The following is a 21,689-nucleotide window of genomic DNA, read 5'->3' as shown; positions in this document are numbered from 1 at the left end:
TTCACACACCAGCACACATACACACACTTTCTAAAACCATACTCTATTGTAGCACCCCATTTCAAAATGACATTATTCCACTGTATGATTATCTAATGGCTACTCTAAAAATGGCCTTAGCTTCACTGAACTAAGTACCACTTTACACTGTAGTTAAGTTCACTTCTTTAATTTAGCTTGAACACTTAAAGGTTTGTAAAAAATGATGAAAATTATTTTAGAGAGAACATTACTTCTTCTTAAGAGAAAGTAGAAATGTAAATGAATTGTTGTCAATGTCTGTTCAGGAACATACATTGCACTTGCAATTGATGGAATAAAATCACCTAAGTGTCAAGCAGGTTTATTCTTGTCCTTATCACCTGTCTGAATACAAATATGCATTTTTGTATTTTCTCTTAAGAATATTGTGTATGTACATTTAAACCCTTAACTTCACTTAGGGTTAATTTTAAAAAGCCAGCTAAAAGCAATGGCCTGCAGTTGACCAGTCTTCTGACCCGATGTTTGACTAGTGAATGTCTTTTTACTGTCTCATTAAACCCACGTCAGATGCTGATTTCTAATCATTGCTTACAACATGAAGCCACAGTTGTTCTGCCAAGCGATATTTTACAAATTCTAGCCCTGTCTGACCTTTGTTGTTATGAAATCATATTGTATGATGTTTCTACATTGTTTGAACTCTGTTCTGTTCTGCTGCAGGAACAAGTTGTTATTTAGCCATGTTTCCGCTCTCCCCCTGAATGCAAGGCTCTGGATTTGCTGAGCCTACCTGATGGTTCTGATAGTACCCATAATACCTTCACACAGAGCTCCCCCTCCCTGCTATCTCTCTGGCTGTGAGCTGATATCACCACAACAATTAATTTCTCCGGCTTAGTGACGATGAAAGCTCATATTAAAAAATGTCTTTCTGGGTTTTTTAAAGTTAATTTAGCATCTCATTATTGTGACGAGCACATCCTTACATAAAGAGAAATCCTATGGCTGTGCTGCTGCAGGCGTGGATTGAGCGGAGTGGCTAAGATCAAGGGAAAATTGGCTAAATTGTTTGTGAGGGATTGATGGTATATCAATCCCTATTTATGATATACTGATTTATTTAAGTATATCATAAATTAATTTCTTTGAAAAATAAGACTGGAAAATGACAGGAGGAGTGATAAATGGTCACAGAGAGATGATGGGAGAGAAGTAATGACGTGTTCTTGAGGTTTACTTATGGTTATACATGGTGATTACTTTACTGTTGCAAGCATTTCCTGCTGTCTGTAAACGGACTAAAAGCACATTGTAGTTTGTTAATACTAATGCAACACCATTCACCTCCTACTAAGGACACTGATCTTTTTTAATTCACTGGTTCATTTGTTGGCTCTTGTATCCTTACAGAACTTAACAAATAATAGTTGGCATATTGATGATTAGTCTGCCAACTGTAAATAGGCAGTAAAGGTTTATGGTAATTAAAATTTTTAAAGCCAGAGCAGTTCCTGTCAAACCCTATCAAACAGTGGCTACACAACACAAGACTGCAGACTTTGACTCTGAACCATTAGATTTCTCCTTTTTGTCCTACTGAGAGAAATAAACATATTACATAAATATACAATTTCAGTTTCTGCCTGGTGTCTCGTTTGCACTTTTGCAAGCGTGCTTTCAGTTCTCTTTGTCTTCCTGTTTGTCAGCACGATTAAACTTGGTGGCAAGGTTGAGCTGAAGTCCAAATCCTAAAGAGAAGGACTTTTTAATTTTTGGTTTAGTTCTGGGCCATGAAATAGGACATTGGCCTTGGAGGATGATGATAATGCTAAACTGCCACCATGCATCTTACAGTGATGTGATTTTTTTTCTTTTCTATATTTATCTTACTTACATGGGCGGAGAAGTTTTCAGACAGCTAGGATAAATAAAATAATCATTTAAAAAGTGCATTTTGTTTTTACTTGGGTTATCTTTTTCTAATATTAGAATTTGTTTGATGATTTGACAAAGATTTAGAAAAAAAAATTAGGAAGGCTGAAACACTATTTATAGCACTATCAGCCCTTTTCCTGTCTGTGAGTTATGTGGGCTTAAATCACAAATAATAGATTATTGTTTTAAAACAACACTTCTATACCAGTAAATTCTAAATGTCTGCATGATATTAGATTGTTCCGCTGTAAAAGCATAAAAATGTAAACCACAAAAATTAACAAAGTTAAATCACTTTTGCTTTCATACTTCCTTTCTGTAACCACCAAGATAATTCTCACGTAGACAGTATCAGTGACATGTATAAAATTTACATTATGTTAACACTGCTTTAGCCTTGGAGCCAGTTTAAATCTTAACAAGCAGAAGGTTGCTGGTTTGGTTTCAGTTGAAGACACGTAAAGCTCTGCCAGTTCAAAAACCTTCATAGTGACCTGCTGTAGCGAGCACTAACAAGAAGTTTTATAAATTCCTTTTATAAAACTTTTTAAACTCAATCCTTGGATCATCCTGCATGAAAGTACCATCAGACTACAAGCCCAGTCTTCCATGCTCTCTTTGTCTAACTCTCTTCCTCACACACACACATACATATGTTCACACAAACAAGCGCACACACACTCGCGGCAGAGAGTAGGAAGGGAGTGAGTTGGATTAGTTTGTACACCAGTGAAAATTGGCCAAACAGTCCCAATTATGGGATAACTTGAGCTAACCTAATATACCACTGCAATTACCTGGCATCAGCCTCCTCACATACACACAAACACACACAGGCACAGACAGAGAAACACAGGCACTCAGGAACGCACACCTGCCGTGACAACAGAAGGTCCTGATCTAATATGGTTGGTCACTTAGAAAGGGAGGAAGAGCGATTGGTCCCTCTCTGTCTTCAAATCCTTTTGTCCTGTTCTTGCTGCTATTTGTCTCCTGTCATTTCCTTGATCTTAACACTGTAGTCCTCAGTTTCTCCCAGCTGTTGTCTCTTTGCTTTCTTATCCTTACTCTTTCTCACCATCTCATTTTCCTCAGGCTCACAAGTTTCTACTTTTTAATATGAAAAAAGATGGGATGAATGACAAATATTCTTTTCATTTAGCCAAGTAGGTTTATTGCATTATCTGTAATCTCTGCTTCTCATTTGTACGCCCTACACTGTTGATCAGTCATGTTTGGACATGTTTTGACTTTATGTGAAGAATTAAACCATTAGTTATTAGCTGATAATTTAGCTTCTTGTTGGCTTTTTGATGTAATTTTAAGTATTTGAATTTGTAAAGAGTGACACAAAAACTAACTTCTGAAACCAGATATCATTTATCCACTGTCTGGATATTCGTTTCACATGGGAACGCCCCCAAATTGCCTCTGATGCTAAGTCAAAAGACAAGCCAGTTGCATGATCTATCACTCCTTTCAGTGAACTATAAAAAATACAAATCAGTGATTATAACCCAGATTTAATTAATAAGAAAAACTAGTATCATGGGTCACTTAGCTGCTTCCTGAAGGGATCCCACATTATCCATCTGTCTCATTAAGTCTGAGTGTTAATTTTTGTTTGCCAGTAAAGATATGTGACATTCACGGATTAAGTTTTCATTTTTGTTACATTCAAGGAAAATATTGGCAAGCACTTGATTTGGGAGTACACTGAAGCACTCTCTGACTGATACTACACCTCCCCTGCATCCTTCTTCTTCTCTGCTTACTTTGCTGTTTTGTTCTACCTCTGTCTGTTTACATGTGTACACCTGCATGCACCTGTGTGTGTTTATCTGTGTGCACGCACTTGTGTGTCTCTTTAGTTGTAGTTGCTGTGCTCTAATTGCATAGCACTGTGTGGGACAGGTGGTGGAAGTGCTAGTGACAGTCTATTAAGGCAGGATATCCCTGTTGCCATTAGCAGCAGATTGCCCTGTGATTCTGTGGTCTCCGCATTCACTCAGCGTTCACATGAGCTCACAGATACTACACTACGAATGTACAATACAATGGTCACTCTGTACTGTTGTACTAAGAAGCAGTATTTTTTCTTTTACTTGGCCTATTAAGAGATTGTTCAGTGATTTGTTTTATTTTTGTAGCAGTGAGCAGTAGTAAGACTTTTTGCACATCCTTTATAATTGTTGCATTTCCTACACATTGCATTGCTTGAACAGCTTCCAGTCAGATCCTCTGTCACACTGGAACGCTAAAGGAAATGAGTAGGGGAGTAAAGGCTCAGGATGGAAGCAATACTCTGGTGCCGCTGTAGTTCACTTAGTCAAGCAGGCAACCCATATGCTGAAAGGCTGCAGGAGTCAGGGTTTGATTCTGCCCTGGGTCTGCCCCTCGTTTCCTCCCTACTTTTGTGTTTGCTCTCTGCTGTCTGTCCTCTCGAATAAAAGCAAAGATCCAAAAAGAATTTGAGTTATATTCTAAAGAGAGATTTCTCTGGAAACAAGTTCATGTTCAAGTAGTAAAATTTTATTTTTTAAGTCTTTCTGTCAGTCAAAATTATTCAGTTTCACTGTATAAATTATATTCATTTGCTGCAGTACCTCTGTGCTCGCACCATATTTTTAGAATTATTGTATTACACAATATAATAGTGTAACAGTAGTCACACTTGTTATTTTATTGTACCTCAGTTCATACCATGGCAAGTTGGCCGTCATCCGTTTCCATTAACAGTTCGCAGGAATCACTGCTCTTCCTACAGTATTGTTCAGATTTGAATGAAACCTAGTTGGGTCTTCAGTCAAACTGTGCTCAAGGTCAAGTTCACATTTGTCATTGGGGTCAGTAACCTGTAAAGTGTGATGGATCTTGAACTGGATGACCTACTATGTCATTGATATTCTGGTTATTTTCTATGATGCAAGTTATGAATAATTTGTGTTTTGTAGTTTCATTTACAACACAATAATTTCTTTCTGTCTATAAACATGCTAGTTTTCTTTATTCTTTTCTTTATTTTTTATTAAGTTGCTTGCTTAATGCATTTGTATATTAAAGTTACTTGTAAAGATCTTCCTCTGTTATTAAAAGACTAAGAATCTTAGAAACGGGACCCTTATTTGGTTGAAGTTGAAGTAAAATACTTTATACTAGATTTCAGCAACTTTTTCAGTTTTTCTTTCTTTGTGTTTTTTCTGGCTTTTTTTGTCTGTATGTTTCTGAGCCTGTGTTTATGTGCGTGCGTGTGTGTGTGTTTTTAGGTGGTGGCAGTAACAGTCCAGGGCGTCCCAGAGGACGTGCAACCTCCCATGGTAACAGCCGTAAGCCCCTCCTCCCTCCACGTGAACTGGTCTGAACCTACTCTTCAAAATGGAAAAATACAGCGGTACCACCTGAACCAGACCGGTGTTGGAACTATATTCACGCACATCGATGGACCCAGAAATTTCACAGTGACTGGTAGGACATGGCGTATCTTTCTCCTCACTTTTCCTTACTTGTTCATTCATACTCTCTTCCTGTTTTTTTTCTTATTACAGTCTTCATTGTACTTTCCTTTTTCCTTGGCTTCCTCCTAGAATCCAGTGCCCTGCATTGTCACACTTCTTGTCCCTTCCTCTCTGTCGTGTGTTATTTTGTGTACCGGTTTGTAGAAGCTGTGTAATGACTGAATTTACACCTGATTGCTGCCACATGCTCTCTGGCCTAATGGCCTACACAAACAGAAACATACTGGCATGTAGACACATAAAAGAAAGAAAAACACAAGATACATAGAAGCACAATCAAACACAACATGGTTAGAAAGATCACAACACAAGCTGAGGGTCACGTACTTACACAGTTGAGAGAACAATTGAATTCACAAACAATCAGATAAATCTACCAAAAGATTGACTCAATGAAAAAAATCTCAAAAATCAAAAACAGACATGTTGACTTGCCTTCATACTACAGATCTGCACATGAATATGATGGTGTCAGTGCTGGGCGATGTGTGAGTCTTGTTTTATCTACGCCAAGGAGGAGCAGTGTTGTTGGCCTCCTGCCACACACACACACACACACACACACACACACACACACACACACACACGCAAAAACAAACATCTGTATAAAACACTGTAAAGAAAACATTTGCTGTCTCTTATAAAACAGATTATATTAGCGACAAAGGAAAATACAAATCGAATATCATCACTGTGGGCGTAGTAAAGTGTATTTTGGGACTGAAATAGCGCTATCTGAAAATGTTGAGTCTTTCAAAGCTGATTGCATTACCCCCTTTTAAATTTTTATGTATAGGAGTCAAGTGATGACATCTTTTGAAGCTGAATTTCTGTGGCATTTTCTCTTCACAGTTCTCTACTGTGCTCTGTGTTGGATTCAGACCAGGCATCAGCTTTGCCAGTAGCCAATAGACTATTCCCATGGTGCCTGTGGTTGGCTTGTATGGTCAGGAGTTGTGTGCATGTGTGTTTGTATGTGTAGGCACAAAGCAAAGCAAACAATGCCAAATAGAGATGGTAATGTGCTGTAATACTGTACCAGCCCCGTGTGCCAGTGTAAGCAACCAGCGTGTGTGTGTGAAATTCCCCTGTCCCCCAGTGAGACACTGGAAAACTTTCAGCCAAAATCACTACTGGGGCAGTCTTTTTCTCTCCCCCTCTCCTCCTTTATTCCTCTCTCTCTTTTTATCTCTGAACTTTGCAGCTCTCCTTTTGGAGCACATCCATGTTTTCGCAAGTCAGTGCAATGTACTGGAGTGTTGTTTTTTTTTTTACAGCAGTTAGAAGATAAGATTAAAGATCTAAGAACTTTATTATTTGCAAAATAATCCTTATACACGACCACGAGTTGCTCAATAAATAGAAAATAGAGAATTATATGTAACTCAGTGGCTAGTACTTAGTGTGACCCTCATTTTGCCATCAAAAAACTGCCTGAATTCTTGAATAGATTTAACAAGGTACTAGAACCATTCCTCAGAGAATTTGGTGATTTAAGCTTTGTGACATAGCGCATACTGAACAGCCGTCAGAACACCATATACTGTGGTCCGAAAGGATGGATGTGGATGGAAATAGTTAACAGCAGTTCTCAGGTATGCTATGTCGCTTAAACTGTGCTCAGTTGGTATTAAGGGGCCCAAAAATATCCTCCACAGTATTACACCATCAGCAGCAGCCTGAACAGTTGATACAAGGCAGGCTTGATTTATGCTTTCATGTTTTCACCAGACCCCCACCAGACAACATCATCCTCTGTTGTCCAATTTTGAGTCCGTGTGAATTATAGTTTCCTGTTCTTAGCTGACAGGAGTGACACCCGATGTGATCTTCTGCTGCTGTAGCCCATCTGCTTCAGGAGTCAACATGTTGTGTGTTCAAAGATGCTCTTCTGCATACTTTGGCTGTGATGAGTGGTTGAGTTAGTGTTACCTTCCTGTTTGCTCTGTATGACTATTCTCCTCCGACCTCTGGCATCAACAAGACATTTTCACCCAGAGGACTGCCGCTGACTGGATATTTTCTCTTTTCAGATCATTCTCTGTAAAACCCTAAAATCTTATAAATACTCAGACAAGCTAAAGTTATAACAGTAATTATTGCACATGAAAAAATAAAGTGGCCTGCTATAACGAGAAGGGATATAACAGGGATAGTGAGATAAATGATATCCAGTGTTACAGGTATCACTGACTCTTACAGAAGGAGGAGGAGCTGAACAAAGTGTTGGTCGCTGGTAGAAACAAACTCCTTCTGCATTGCACTTTCAGTTTTAATCTGTGGCTGAGAGGGCTCTGATATTACTCCACAGTGTGGTGTGCAGGGAATGAGACGTATTGTCTATAATGCTGAATAGTTTCCTCAGCATCCTCTCTCTGGCATCTCCACCAAAAAATCTGAACAGAATCTAAACATATATGATTTTTTCAGGCTACAAATAGCTTTAAAATAGTTCTCATGTATTTGTTCATATTTCAGGTTAACTTGTATAATTCATTTGGCATTATTATTATCATTATTATTATTATTGTGTAAAACTTTGAGTTTTGTTTTATTTTGTCTTTATTATCCTGTATGGACTAATCTTCAGCCAGTCAAAAACAGACAGGCTTAAAATGTTTTACTTTGTAACTAAGCAAAAACTAATATAGAAAAAGTGAAACGGTGAGTTCAGGGAAGACTGAGGCAAAGATGTTCAACAGAAAACAAATTAACAGAAGACAGAAGAGAGAAAGGATCCTCAGAGTGACATGTTTTAAAAGGGAGTGAAGGAGAAACAGAGGAAGGAGTGAAACAGATAGAAAGATGGATGGGCGAATCTAAGTGTTTTCAGTGAAATATGAACAGAAATAATTGCTGTGCTATTCCCTCATCCTTAATGTTTAATACGCTATTATTCATCTTCTCTGCATCTCACCACTGTCAGACAGACACTTCAGGATCTTTCTCACACACACGCTCACTGAAACCACAGAAACTGGAGAGCTTTTTTTTTTAGCTACAACAATTACGATTTTAAATTGTCTTTTTTTTGCTTCATTGTAACTGGATCTGATGAATTCCTCAGACCAAAAATGTCCTCTCTTTGATTATTTTGTTATGAGAGGTGTACATTTATCAATGAAAGCTCAAATGAAACGATAAATGTTCATGTGAGCCTTTTTAAAAAACAGTCAAGTTCAAATTCATTCTAGCTGCTAGTACCTGTTGCTTTTGGATTAAGATATAAGATTCTGAGATGTATTTGTTGCCCAAAGCTTCACCCTTTTGGCTTAAAATACACATACATATACATACATACATATATATCAGACATTTTTTGTTTGCTTGCAGAAAAATCTTCACCGTGATGAAGTGGAGCACTGAATAACAGCACTGTGAGTCTAGTAAACCACTATGATGACAGAAATTAAAATTATAGGGAAAAAAAGCGACTTCCCCCATTTCTTGTTTATCCTTTTTTGCCGTAGGAAAAGCAACAAATAGAATCACATTAATAGCATCCAGAGCTGTTTTAAAAAGTGACACTTTATAGAGAGAATTAAGTACTACTGTACAAAGACACCCCATGTGAATCAATATTAAGTATTGCTATCATTAGCTCACAATGAATTATTGCCTGCAATTATATAGATTATGGCATTAATCATGTGTTTAATTGGTCTTTTGTAGGCTCGTTATTAATTCAGAACTGCAGGGAATAGAGTATGTTCTTTTATTTATTAATGCATTTTCCTCACAGTCCACTCTGTGACTGGTACGCGCTATAGGTACAAGTACGTAGATACCGAAGGACCTTTGTTTAAATGCCGAATATGTCTCAGAAGTCTCGTTGTTATAGTATGCAGAAAGTATTCCATCAAGCCATTTAAGACCAACACACTGTAACCTTCTCAAGAACTTCTCAAGAATAATTATATGAGGGAAATTGTGGAAAGATTCTTTTAGATACTCTTGATTTATTCAGATGCTGAGTGGCTCGATGCTGCTTTTCTGTTTTTCTTTTGTTGGTGTTTACTTAATAAAAGAAAGGCACAGTTAAGTAAAGAGTACTGACTCGGATCAAGAGACATACTTTGAAACCAATAATCAAAAGATAATCAAGCAAACTGAATGTATGTTTCAACATTCACTCTAAGCTATGTTAATTAATGCCAATAAAACTCCATGATGGATAGAGTGTGTGTGTGTGTGTGTGTGTGTGTGTGTGTGTGTGTGTGTGTGTGTGTGTGTGTGTGTGTGTGTGTGACAGAGAGAAAGAGAGAGTGAGAGAGTGAGAACCTGATCTCACTGTTCCATCCCAGACGGTCTCTGCATTAGGGAGCCACAGACAGGAAGTCAAATTCTTAATTATTTAGGAGAGGTGTTATCAAAGCTCTCTTCTCTCCCTCCTCTCTTTTGCGCTCTCTTTTCTTTCATTCTCTGCATCACCTCTTTTTTCTTTCCCATGATAATTTGTTTTTCTTTCCAGTCTCAAGTTTTGTTTTACCACCACGCTCTCTCTCTTTTCCTCTCTTTAAATTCCTTCTCAGCCGTCCTTGCATTTCTTTCTTCTGCGATTTTCCTGTTTGGTTTTTCCACTTTCTCTGCATCTACTCTTTCACTTTTCGATCCCCACCACCCCCGCTCTCTCACTCTCTCTCTTTCTGTATCAGGTGACAGGCATGGTATTGCGGCCTGCGCCCATCATCCTATCATATTCTCTAATGCAAACAGAGAATGGCAACCTGTCAATAAAATGCCGTTTTCAATCAGTTATTTTTACTGCAACACACACACCCAACAGCAGTCTCACATTTGTGTCACTTGTTTGCTCTCTTTCACACGTCCAGTCTCTCTCCTTGACATTTTGCTCGAACACCAACTCTCTATCTTACTTCCAGCGTCTCTTGGTCTGCGTTTCCCTCAAACACAAACACCCACAGACCTCCAGTGTGTCCAACTCTTACGACAACAAGAACAACTCTTTGTCAGTGAGCCGCTGGCTTCTCGCATCCCAACCCCCTCCACCTGTTTTTCACTTCCTAGTGATCACTGCTATAATGATTGAAGCTTCCTCTGTCTTTCCATAATCAAGCACTCGAGCGCATGCATGGCTACACACACATGCATACAAGTATGCGCACACACCAGTATGCGCAGACATGGGATCGTTTCTCCAGCAGATCAACACTGCCCTCTTCAGGACCAGAGTTATAGCTAATTTGAAACATACCAAGAAACATCAAAGGGGTTCTTCTTTAGGTTTAAATGCATGTGCACATGCAAATCTATGAAATGACAAGTGCATCTCCACTTATTTTTGCCTTATGTAGAAAATGGAAGAAGGAACAAGAGAGTCAAATGATGCTGGACTTTGTAATTGTTTCCGTTCAACGGTGGAATTGATTCATTCGTTTTCATAAGGATGTTCTCCGATCACTCCACACTCCTTCGTGGCACGATTATAGGCTGTAATTAATAGCCAAAACTTGAGAATTTTAACTTGTGAGACGTTTTGTTACCTCTGAAGCCAGCACCACGCCAACAGAAAGTTCTCTCCTCATGGTCTGCCGTAAATTGTTACAATTTTTAGCTCGTGTAGGCAGACCGCATCTGTTTGTGTGTGAAAAAATGTAGCAAAAGGTTACCGTTTTATTCAGCGTTGCGACAAATGACATCATTGGCACCGTAGATATCATTTACTATGGTAGAGTGCACACATGCAGATACACACGCTTAGTTGCACAGTTAAATAGTGTAACAGAACCTTACGCTTCAGCCCTGGTTCTTTCGTATGGCTGGCAGATTTCCTTTATTTAACCCAAACACAGGGCTACATTGCGAGAACATTGGCACACAGACACATTGATTAGAGCTTGGGTTAAGCGTGGCAGGCTGCGAGGCATGTTAAGCAGGGTAAGTAGTAGAAAGAGACGTGAGGAAGACGCGGTGAAGGCTTCCACCGTGTGTGTGTGTGTGTGTGTGTTGGTGCACATTTTCTTTCCTGTATGTAGCCAACACTGGGTGGGTATCGTATTGTAATACATACAGCAGCTGGGATACACAGTAGGGTTTCTCTTTCTTTCTCTTACCCTCCAAATATACACAGTTGGAGACAGATTTTGATTATTAACAAAATCATATCAAAAAGATGTTTATTTAAACGTTAGTTTTACTAAATTACAGATTTAATCTTTGTGCAGTTTAATTGTAATATCTGCATCATTAGTTTGTAGAGTTGTATTTGAACTTTCGTATTAATCATAGACATATCGTTCCTTTTACTACAAGAAATTTTAAATCTTTCCATGAAAAAAGTTATGATTCGGTTATTTCTGACTGCATTTGTAATATTGTAATAAATGGGATTACTAAATAAATTTTATAGATGTTTATTACTATAAAAACAGTTTTAATGACAAATGATATTGTAAAATCATTTCTTCCTCACCTAAAATAACGTGCAAATAAAGAATTCAGCACGCTACATTATGCAGTCATCCTTTTGAAATAAAGTCATTTTAGTTCTTTCATTTTCCTTTGAATTTGATTTGCAAGCAGTTGTATTGCTGTCAGCTAAGTGAATGACCATAAAACATCCAGTCAACCCCCAATGTCAACACTTAGGATTTGCATTCATCCTCATACTCGCACCTTACATCAGCAATCAGGCAGGAAATATATCTGAAGGAAAAACAGGTTTCCAAAGAGTAGAAAAAAGAACTTTGTTTAGGTACGTGCAGGATTTTTACCTTTGCTTCTACTTTTTAAATCCTATTATAAAAGCTGATTTCCTGTGGTTGCAGCTAAAGGACCACTCAGTCGCAATGTGATTTCTTTTAGACTGCATAGCAGGTGCCTATAAATAAATCATGTCTGGACACAGTAGCCTAAACGCATACAGAGGTATCATAATTATCATAGATCAAAAGCTGATGACATTACAGCGTTGGACCGGTCCTATCCCGTGTCAGTTCCGCGGCTGCCCATCTTTACGTTGTTTCATTATTGAGTTATGGCATGCATAATTTAACACCGACAGATATGGATCCATCCATTGAGAGAGTGTGGAAAGAACAGAGGGAGAGAGAGGGAGAAAAAAACAGTCAGGAAGAAAATGAGTGATATCATCTGAGCAAGCATTCCCTTTTTTCTTTCCCTGTTCCATTCTCCCTGTTTTCCACTTTACTGTTTCACTTCTTCTCCACTTTATCCCTCTCAGTTTATATTTCTTTGTGCGTTTCATTTTTTTGTTGCAAATGTGTGCAGTTTATTAAAATGGAAAAAATGTTTTAAAATGTGGACATGGGTTTACTAAGGCATTGATTTTAGCACATACTCACACATATCTGTGTGTTACAGGTTTGCAGCCATACACAGAGTATAGTTTTGTGCTTGTGGCCTGTACGTCTGTGGGATGTGGAGCCAGCTTACCATCCACAGGACGCACCCTGCAAGCCAAGCCTGCTGGTATACGCACACACCTGTGCACGCACACACACACAAATCCTCTAGTATTTCAAATGTATGTCTAATTTACAACCCAATGGTTGGATATTTTTTGTTGTTTGACGCAGAACAATATCACAGCTTGTTATAATCTTAATAAATACTGAAATGAAGTATCTCTGACTTTTAGTATTTTTGTTTTTACAGTGTACCTTGTGTCTTTTTGATTTCTTCTTTACATCTATGCTCTTTTTTCTGCTCTGATTTCTGCATCTAATTAGTTGTCCCCTGTGCTTCCTCACTGTGCAGTATTTTATGTAAACCCTTTAGCTTTTGGCTTTTTCATTGTATCAAGTGTGGATACTTTATATCGTTGCAGTTTATTGTTGTTGTTGTAATTTTGATTTTTTTTTTATTTGATTCTTGATTTTTTTTTATTTGATTCTTGATTCTTCTTGAAATCCATTGCACGTCTCTTCTCTTAGATTTCCTGCTATTTCTTTTCTATTTAAATATGATTTTTTTTGTCTTTTCTGCACTTTCAAGCTATTGTTTGTTGTACTTTTGTCCAGTCTCCTTATTTCTTTTATTTGGAGCTACTATTTCTTGTTTCTTGGGGCTCACATTTCCTGGCACTTATGCTTGTGTCTCATTCTTACATAATCTTACATCATCTTAAATATACGAATCTTGGTAGTTGGACTGAATTTATGTACAAAATATTTCATTAAAAAAACTAGATTTTGAACCATCGATGTTGCTTTTAATTTTAAGTCATGAAATTATATGACTTAAATTTTCATTGTCATCCTGTATTAATCTTCTCTGTCCTTTCTTCTCATGGTTTGGGTTTTCTTTTTTCCAATATTAATAATTTGATCATATATATCACGCACAGCATTTCAGTGCTTTGCTTGTTAAACAAACAGTGCCCTTAGTTAATGAACAATAAGGTTTAATAATCAGCCTGGTTTCTCTACACAAAGTGATGCTATTTACTTTTTTGGAACAGAAGTAGGACTGCTGACTAATTATAGATGCAAATTAATTACTTAAGCAGGCTCTCATTTGTTCTTCTTTTCTTTTTTTTATACTCCAGGTGTGTGGTCGAAGCCCAGACACCTAGTAATAAACACATCTACAGTGGAGCTGTACTGGGATGAGCCATCCCAACCTAATGGACACATCTCCCAGTACAGGCTGAACAGAGACAGTCAAACTATTTTTACCGGAGACCACCGTGACCGGAATTTTACGGACACTGGACTCTTGCCAAACCGCAGGTAAAGAGGATGAACTCGTGCTCATTTATACATGCAGGAATATAAAAACGTGCGTCCATGTAGACGTCACACATACAAAAACACTTGACATGCAGCTTCACAATTAATCATCACTGCGTTTGTGTCTTTATACTTGGATCACCCTATTTTAAAAGCATTCCTATCGCCCCATCCACGCCTCTCTCAGGACTGCACTCTGCATATGTCTGTTTGTGTCATTTAATGAGCAAATATTTGATATGCCAATGACTGATGCAAACATTGCCACGCACACAAATTAAAATCACGAATCAGATCTGGCTTTTGCTTGCAGACAGCAGTGAAGCGTTGATTTTATTTATCTGTTTATTTTCATTTAACCTTTATTAATCCATGTCTTTTTTCCAGTGCGGATGTTCTGTTTTAAATATGGGAACGATACCTTCCACTCCCTCCTATTTTGTCTCTCCTGTTTCTCCTCGAGCTTCTCTCTTCCCAAGACAATTTCTCCTTACCCCAAATAGAATTCCTGGGATAACACCCTGCAGTACTCCAATCCCCTCTATGTGTGAGTGAAAGAGAAAGAAGGGAGGAAGAAGATAGGACTGTATGTGTGTGTGACGTTTAATTTTCCTTAATTCCAGATAGTCTGCCAGGAGGCATTCCTGCTCCGACCCTTCGCTTCTCATCGTTTGTCTCGCTTCTGATTCCCTTCTCTTCCTTCTCACCCTCCCTCCCCTCCTATCCTTTCCTTCTTACCTCATTCCCTTCCTCTTCCCCTTCTTTTCCCAATTTAGCCCTGCGCCAAGAATTACACAGGGAGCACCGGCCCCATTATCCAGACAGACTTGTGTGTGCATGTGCGAGTGCGCACGCTCACATGTCTTTGTGTGTGTGCGTGTGTACGTGCGTGAGACTGCTCAAAGTGGCCATTGATTATTTATGACAATGTTGATTAGCTGTCACTTTGCTTCAGCAGCCCAGGAAGTGTCTAAGATGACGAGAGAATTAACCTATTCCCTCTGGCTGGCCCCGCAGGACACACTCACACACACACACTCACACACACACAAAACCAGATTCAAAGCCAAACAGATGCAAATGCCTCACTCACCGATTACCTTCTCCACACACACACAATTTTACTTTTGATATCCCAAGGCGCTGTTTACATTTAAGTAAATATCTTCCAGTGATGAAGTGTTTAACTTCATTCTCCCACTGAAACCTTATGCCATCATAAAATTCTCCCTCTCCATCACTCTCAGTCTCTTCTTCACTCTCTTCCTCTCATGATTTCTGTCCCTCTGTCTTTCTATCTCTCCTTGACATAGTTGGTGTGTCTCAGTGAGCCACATTTATTTATGTTTTGTGTGTGTGTGCGCGTCTGTGAGAGTAACATATGAGTAGTTTTAATACCTTTTCCTGAGTGCGTTCTAACCCAGTGCAGAGGCACTAATGGCCTCCTGTTTAAAACGCTCTGTACAGGAACAATAACCCAACACCCGCTGCCTATTAACACATGTGTGCTAGAGTTTATAGCAAATTAAAGGCTTTTAATGTTAAATGGTGGCCCACTTACACAGCTAATGTAGGCTTTAGCACCAACCAGCCACACGCTCTTAAAAGGGAAATCTATCTTATGATGTCATTGTCAAAAGTAGAGAGTGGGTCACGAGCAGCAGCAAGACAAATGAAATCGAGAGAGCAAAGCTGTATAACAAGTGTGAAGAAGAGCACAATGATAGTTATTACAGATAAATAGAAAATGGTACAGACAACATTTAAAGTGTTGAAAACTAAACTTTGCTAGCCTTTCTTCTTTATAGAGTTTGTTGTTTATGTAGTTTAATCATTACATTTATTACAACTTTTAACCTTTATGTTTGTATTTTTTATTTTTTTATTGATATTTATCATTTATTTATCATTTTTTGTCTTCTATTTCTGAATTGGCTTCATAGTGTAGTAGTTTACCCAATCACCCAAAACATCCCTTTGCGTATCAAATCGAAATCAAGACATCGAATGTAAAAAGCTGTGGTGACCTCTTGCAAATAAGGAATCAGCTAAAATAAGCTACTTCCTCCAAATATCTCTACTGTAACCAAACAAAAACTTGTGGATTTAATAAAAAATATTTTCACATTTGCCTTACTTGATGAAGATGAAGAAAATAATGCATGTGATGACAAATTTCCTGTTGGTCTGAACATACAGAGCACAGATTTTTTCTTCTTATGAATTTCATAATCTAGTAAGATGAAACGCAATAGGCTTAACTCAAAAAAATTGTTGAGATGATATTATAAAGATAATTAAGATATTACTTTAGGGGGCTGGTCATATTGCATATACATTAGTAGAGGTTTTCCATTTGTGACTGGAAACATTGGGGAAAAGAGTACTGAAATAAACTGTGATTCACTGTGATTTTCTTCAGCCTGAAAGTATATTTTAACTCATCTTGTGCTCCATATGGGTGTGTTAGTTCCTGCTAGAAAGAGGTATGACTCTGAGAAGAGAGAAGGCGTGGTAAAAGAGAGACTTTGCACTACTTATGCAATTTTTTTTCTATTTTTGAGGGGTGTCCAAGAAGCACATTATCAGATATCAGTCATTGCATCAATTGCCCAAGCCTTTTTTTCTTCATTTGTTTTACCAAAACTGATTTCACACTTTAATATCTCTGGTCTCTGCCTTAAACCACGGTGTCAAGGAGGCTTTTATTACATGTTAATAAGGCTTAAAGTAAAATAACTTTTCAGCCTAATGACATTTAATTTTGTGCTTTCAGTTTCACATTTTTGGCAAAGCGGACAGCACAACAGTTTTCCTTTAGATTGCTGGTGTTGGTTTAAAAAAATCATAGCCTACCAGCCATAATGGTATAGAGAATGTTGGCCAGAATTCAGTGACTCCTTCAATGTGACTCCTCCATCATCATCATCTTGTAGTCCATGTGTCCTCTTAGCAAGAAGTGTTTTAGTAAAATTGTTACATTCTTCTGCTAATGCCTCCAGTTCTACCACATAAAAATGCCTCTCCTTAGACTGCACTTGCATGCTGTTTCCCAAGAATAAAACCTACACTTATGTTTGTCACATTACAAGTAACAAATTGCCCCTGTGGTGTTAGGAGATTAGTTATATGCTCGGTTCATGAGTTGTGTTTGTTCGTGGCTCTTTGTTAATTTGTGCTGCTCTTAGTAGATTGCACTGGTCATTATTGAAATGAACAGGTTGCATTTGCTTTAATGTTAGCAGATTTGTACTGTTAGTAGATCATCCACAGAATTTTCCACTTCAATTGTGGCTTCACACTGATTTACTACGAACAGAGATTTTATTGTACATCAGTGAGACCATTGCGTTTGCACAGCTGGGCTGATTTTCATTATAAAAATGCAGGGCAGCTGAACTACCCAAAGTTTGTTCTGGCTGTAATTTTCTTCTATTGCACAACATGCACAGCATCGCTAAGTAGATGCAAATGTACGACCATGTAGTATGTTTTGTAGCATGTGAGTAAGACTTGAGTTGATTGGATGCTTATGAAGGACAAAAGCTCACTGCCACAGATGGAAGAAAAGTACAGATAGAAATGTTGCAAAGTGGAAGTCGCTTAGTAGATAAATACACTTGAATACTTGATGTATGGGAATATATGAAGCCTGTAAATAAAGTAAACAAATTTGAGGTCGTATACTGACCAATGCTAAGAAATGTTAAGATATATCAGCCTTACACTGTAATGTCTTTGTTGCTTTCTCCACACCCCTCTTTGCCCCACTATCTATTTAGGTACTTGTATGAGCTGGAGGCTAGTACAGGGGGTGGGACTGGTGTGAGTGACAAATATGTTATACAAACACCAGTCTCGTGCCCCTCTGGGATCCCACCTCCGCACAATGTGACAGTGTCAGGCCCCTACTCCATATCTCTTGCCTGGTCCCCTCCTGGTGAGTAGCAATCTGAATGAAAGGACACATGGATGGATGAAAGGCTGGATGGCCCTAAGTGATTTTCTGTGGAGTGTATTAAGTTATTTCAGTCAGAATGGTGTCAAAGATTAGACGTTTATTTTAAGTTCTAGTTGTTCTCTATCATTTGTATATTTAAATTTGCTCCTTGGAAATACTGTTTATATTTTTTAGACATTTCAACTCGGAAACCAAGCTTAGCTTGTTACAACTGGTGATTCTTTAGTGCTGTGAATGTATGTGCTAGGTTTCTTTACAAGGGACGTTAAAGGTATTGTTTCATGAAATCAGAAAAAGGGTGGCTCACACCCACAAAAAAGCTCTGAGTAGTCACCTTCTGGCCTCTCAAGACCTGGGCACATACACAGGCATACATGAGCATACACATAGGGCTGAGTTTCATGCTTATGGGGCAGTGATTGTCTGCCCTAACCCATCTATCATTGACTATTACTCTCTCATTAGGCTGATTTCCTATCTCAGAAACCGCTTAAAGGGCCAACTAGCAAAGACACTTCACTTAGTAGTGTGTGTGGGTTTGTGTGTCTTTTGTTTTTGTATATTTTTGTCTGTTTATTTATGCATCTTTATACGTATTTCATTGTGTATGTGCACGCGTGAATGTGTGTGTGTGTGTTTGTGTGCACCATTGCAAGATATTTCCATAGGCAGGCCTATTCTATCGTCATTATGGGTTGATTTTAAAGGTGAGGAAATATCGGCTGGGTTCTCACGCTTGGTTAACTCCCTGAGCCCAGAGTCTGGAGTGTTTTCGTCTTGTGTGTGCATGGGTGTGTGTGCATACCTGACTCTCTTGACAGTGTGTGTGTATGTGTCTGTGTACATGCACCTGTGTTCATGTCTTCAAATGCATACACTGACTGCCAAAGCACTGACTTATGGCTATTAAAAAGGCATTTACTCGAGGATCAATTCCTCCATCGCGGTGTTGGTGCCTGTATGTGCATGCATGTGTGTGTGAGAAAATGTATTGAATGCAGGCTTTTAGCTGTGTGGAAGAGAACATGCATGAATTGTGTGTGTGTGTACATCGTGTGTGTTAAATACAAGATGATAATGCAAGTGATAGGTTTTGAATTAAACCTTTACGGCATTATCACGCCATTATCGCTCACACATAAACACCTCCACGCACGTGTGTGTGTATTATGTGAAGGTGTCTTAACTCAAAGTGTGTCCATTTAAAAACCTGAATGTGCTGAAGTCAGAGATGTGTGTGCAAAGGTTTGTGTGTGCATATGTGAGTTGGGGGGTGAATAATTGAAGTCTTTCATTTGTCTGGTAATCAGTTCGTTCTCGAGATATCCAGAGTTCATGAATGTTGAATAACCCATCACAATACAGTTGGCCTGAATTATGGAAAAACCTCCTGTGAGAATATTAACAAAATCCAGGGGCATGTGTGTATGGGCGTGTGAGTTATCTGTATGTATACATTTGTGTGTTTTTGTCTGGTTCTAAGGTCCACAGTGCTGGAATTGTAAAGCCAAAACTTCAGAAATATTGGAGAAAAAAACAGCAAAAAAAGCACTCAATATTTATTTCTTATTTTGTTATAAATCTATCCCAGTAAATGACATAACCACCTAAAGGTTATCATATTGTTTCTCTTTGCACAGGTCAACTAAATAACAGCCAGCCCATGAACTACAACATCCTGTTAAATCCAGGGAGTGAAGGTGCAATAATACAGCATGCTGGACAAGACCTGCACCTCACTGTGACAGATCTGAAGCCTTTCACCATTTACTACATAAGAGTGCAAGCCTGTCAGATAGGTATATATTTTTTAAGTGCATGAAGTACCAATCAGGTAGATTGATAACGATTTTATGGCCATTTTACTTAGTTAAGGTGTTGCTGTTGTGTCTCTAACCATGTACCAGAAGACTTATTTGTTTTTTCCAAATGATAAAATGTTTCTTGAGATTTTTTTTTATTATTTCTGACTGTTTTGTTTCTTGCAGAGGGCTGTGGAGTAGGAGGTGGTGTCTTTGTGCGGACTTTAGAGGCCACCCCAGAAAATCTGCTGCCCCCCACAGTAAAGGCAAGTGAAGCCAATGTTCTGGAGATTCACTGGTCAGCCCCCAAGAAACCAAATGGACTCATCACCTCCTACCATATATACAGGTAACAGATAAACAAATATAGTACACCGAGATATATGGCCTGGCTTTGCCTTCTTATGAATACCTGTTCTTTTCTCCTTAGGAATTAGGATTTAGTTGTGCTATGAGACTGTGCTTTGTCCAAAGGGAGTCTTGTACAGTGACGAAGTGTACAGTGCATTTTGAGGCATGTCATTGTTCTACAGTATATAGACTGTTTGCCAGTATCGTCAGTACTTACATGTAGAAGTGACTCAAGTTATAGTGTTACAAAGGTATTCGAGTTTTTTAAACCCTTCTGAATTTTCTATATGTTCCCATAAATGTATCACATAACATAGAATCAGATTTCAAGTCCTGCTGGTGGATCTATGATTAAAACACAAGGACATGCAGAAGCCATATGCAAGGCCTTTTTTCACATTTTCATACCTACACTGTGTTTATGTGCTCAGAGTACCAATTCAGACTGTCATAACACTGTTGAACCAGAAGTAGCACACATGCTTCACATACAATTATCACATATAACATACATAACAATATACATATTTGCCTTTCTATGCAGTAATGGATAAAAGTTTTAGTGATTATAGGTTCAGATAAATGTCTACTTAAAACTCTATTTATTGTAACCGTGTGTGTGCGTGTAGGTGTGTGTGAATGTGCATCATTAATACATGCTGAAGGTCGTGGTCTGCTTGTTGACCAAAGAGTTTGTGATCTGTATGCAGGGTCAGACCAGACTAAGCCCTTTAAGTCCTCAGGAAACACACATTAGCATAGCAGTACACACACACACTCAGTGACACATCTGGCATGATCAGACTCAGGCAGACAGGGACTTGGATAAAACAGGAAAATCTCTCTCTTTCCGTCTCTCATGCACACACCTGAAACCCTACGTAATCAGACAAATGGGCTTACCAAAGACATCAGGGTGCTTGCATCAGCTCATGGCTTATACAGAGTGGTTAAGATGTGATGATCCATTTTTTATTTGAATTCCACACAAACTTAGTTTCTTTATCTTTAGAAAACCGACGTAAATATGTGCAAAATTAAAATAGATTTTATATAGTTGATGTCTAATTAAAAAAAAAAAGAAACATCACCAAAAAATTGAATATTTTAATTTTTAATGAGGTGTATATAGTATGAAAGTATTTAAAGGAAACTGATGAAAAGCTAATACAAGTGTTTATTTTCTCTTAGGCGTCCATTAGGAACACAGGAGGAGCTGCTGGTTTTCATCTGGTCTAGTGGGCCTCTTGAATTTTTTGACGCGAGTCCTGCTCTTCAGCCCTTCAGCTACTATCAGTACAGAGTTCGTGCCCACAACTCTAGAGGCTCAGTTCTGAGTCACTGGGCTTTGGGCCAGACATTAGAGGCAAAACCACAAGATATGGCCGTTCCCATTGTCACTCCTTCGGGTAGGTTCACCAAGTCA

General features: G+C 38.4%; 1 protein-coding gene across 1 annotated transcript in view; it reads left to right on the top strand.

Moving 5' to 3' along the window:
* The window catches only part of ush2a (Usher syndrome 2A (autosomal recessive, mild)), a 208,171-nt gene that overhangs the window by 158,529 nt on the left and 27,953 nt on the right, over window positions 1-21,689 (top strand). The window contains 7 exon segments of the mRNA XM_025907082.1: window positions 5,187-5,385; window positions 12,780-12,887; window positions 13,966-14,149; window positions 17,932-18,089; window positions 19,751-19,909; window positions 20,099-20,261; window positions 21,455-21,672. Of these exon segments, the coding sequence (XP_025762867.1) occupies window positions 5,187-5,385; window positions 12,780-12,887; window positions 13,966-14,149; window positions 17,932-18,089; window positions 19,751-19,909; window positions 20,099-20,261; window positions 21,455-21,672 (1,189 nt within the window).

The sequence above is a fragment of the Oreochromis niloticus genome, linkage group LG1 (assembly GCF_001858045.2).
Source record: "Oreochromis niloticus isolate F11D_XX linkage group LG1, O_niloticus_UMD_NMBU, whole genome shotgun sequence".
NCBI lineage: Eukaryota > Metazoa > Chordata > Actinopteri > Cichliformes > Cichlidae > Oreochromis > Oreochromis niloticus.
The sequence above is the reverse complement of the archived record's forward strand: the minus strand, read 5'-3'. Positions and strand labels throughout refer to the sequence as shown.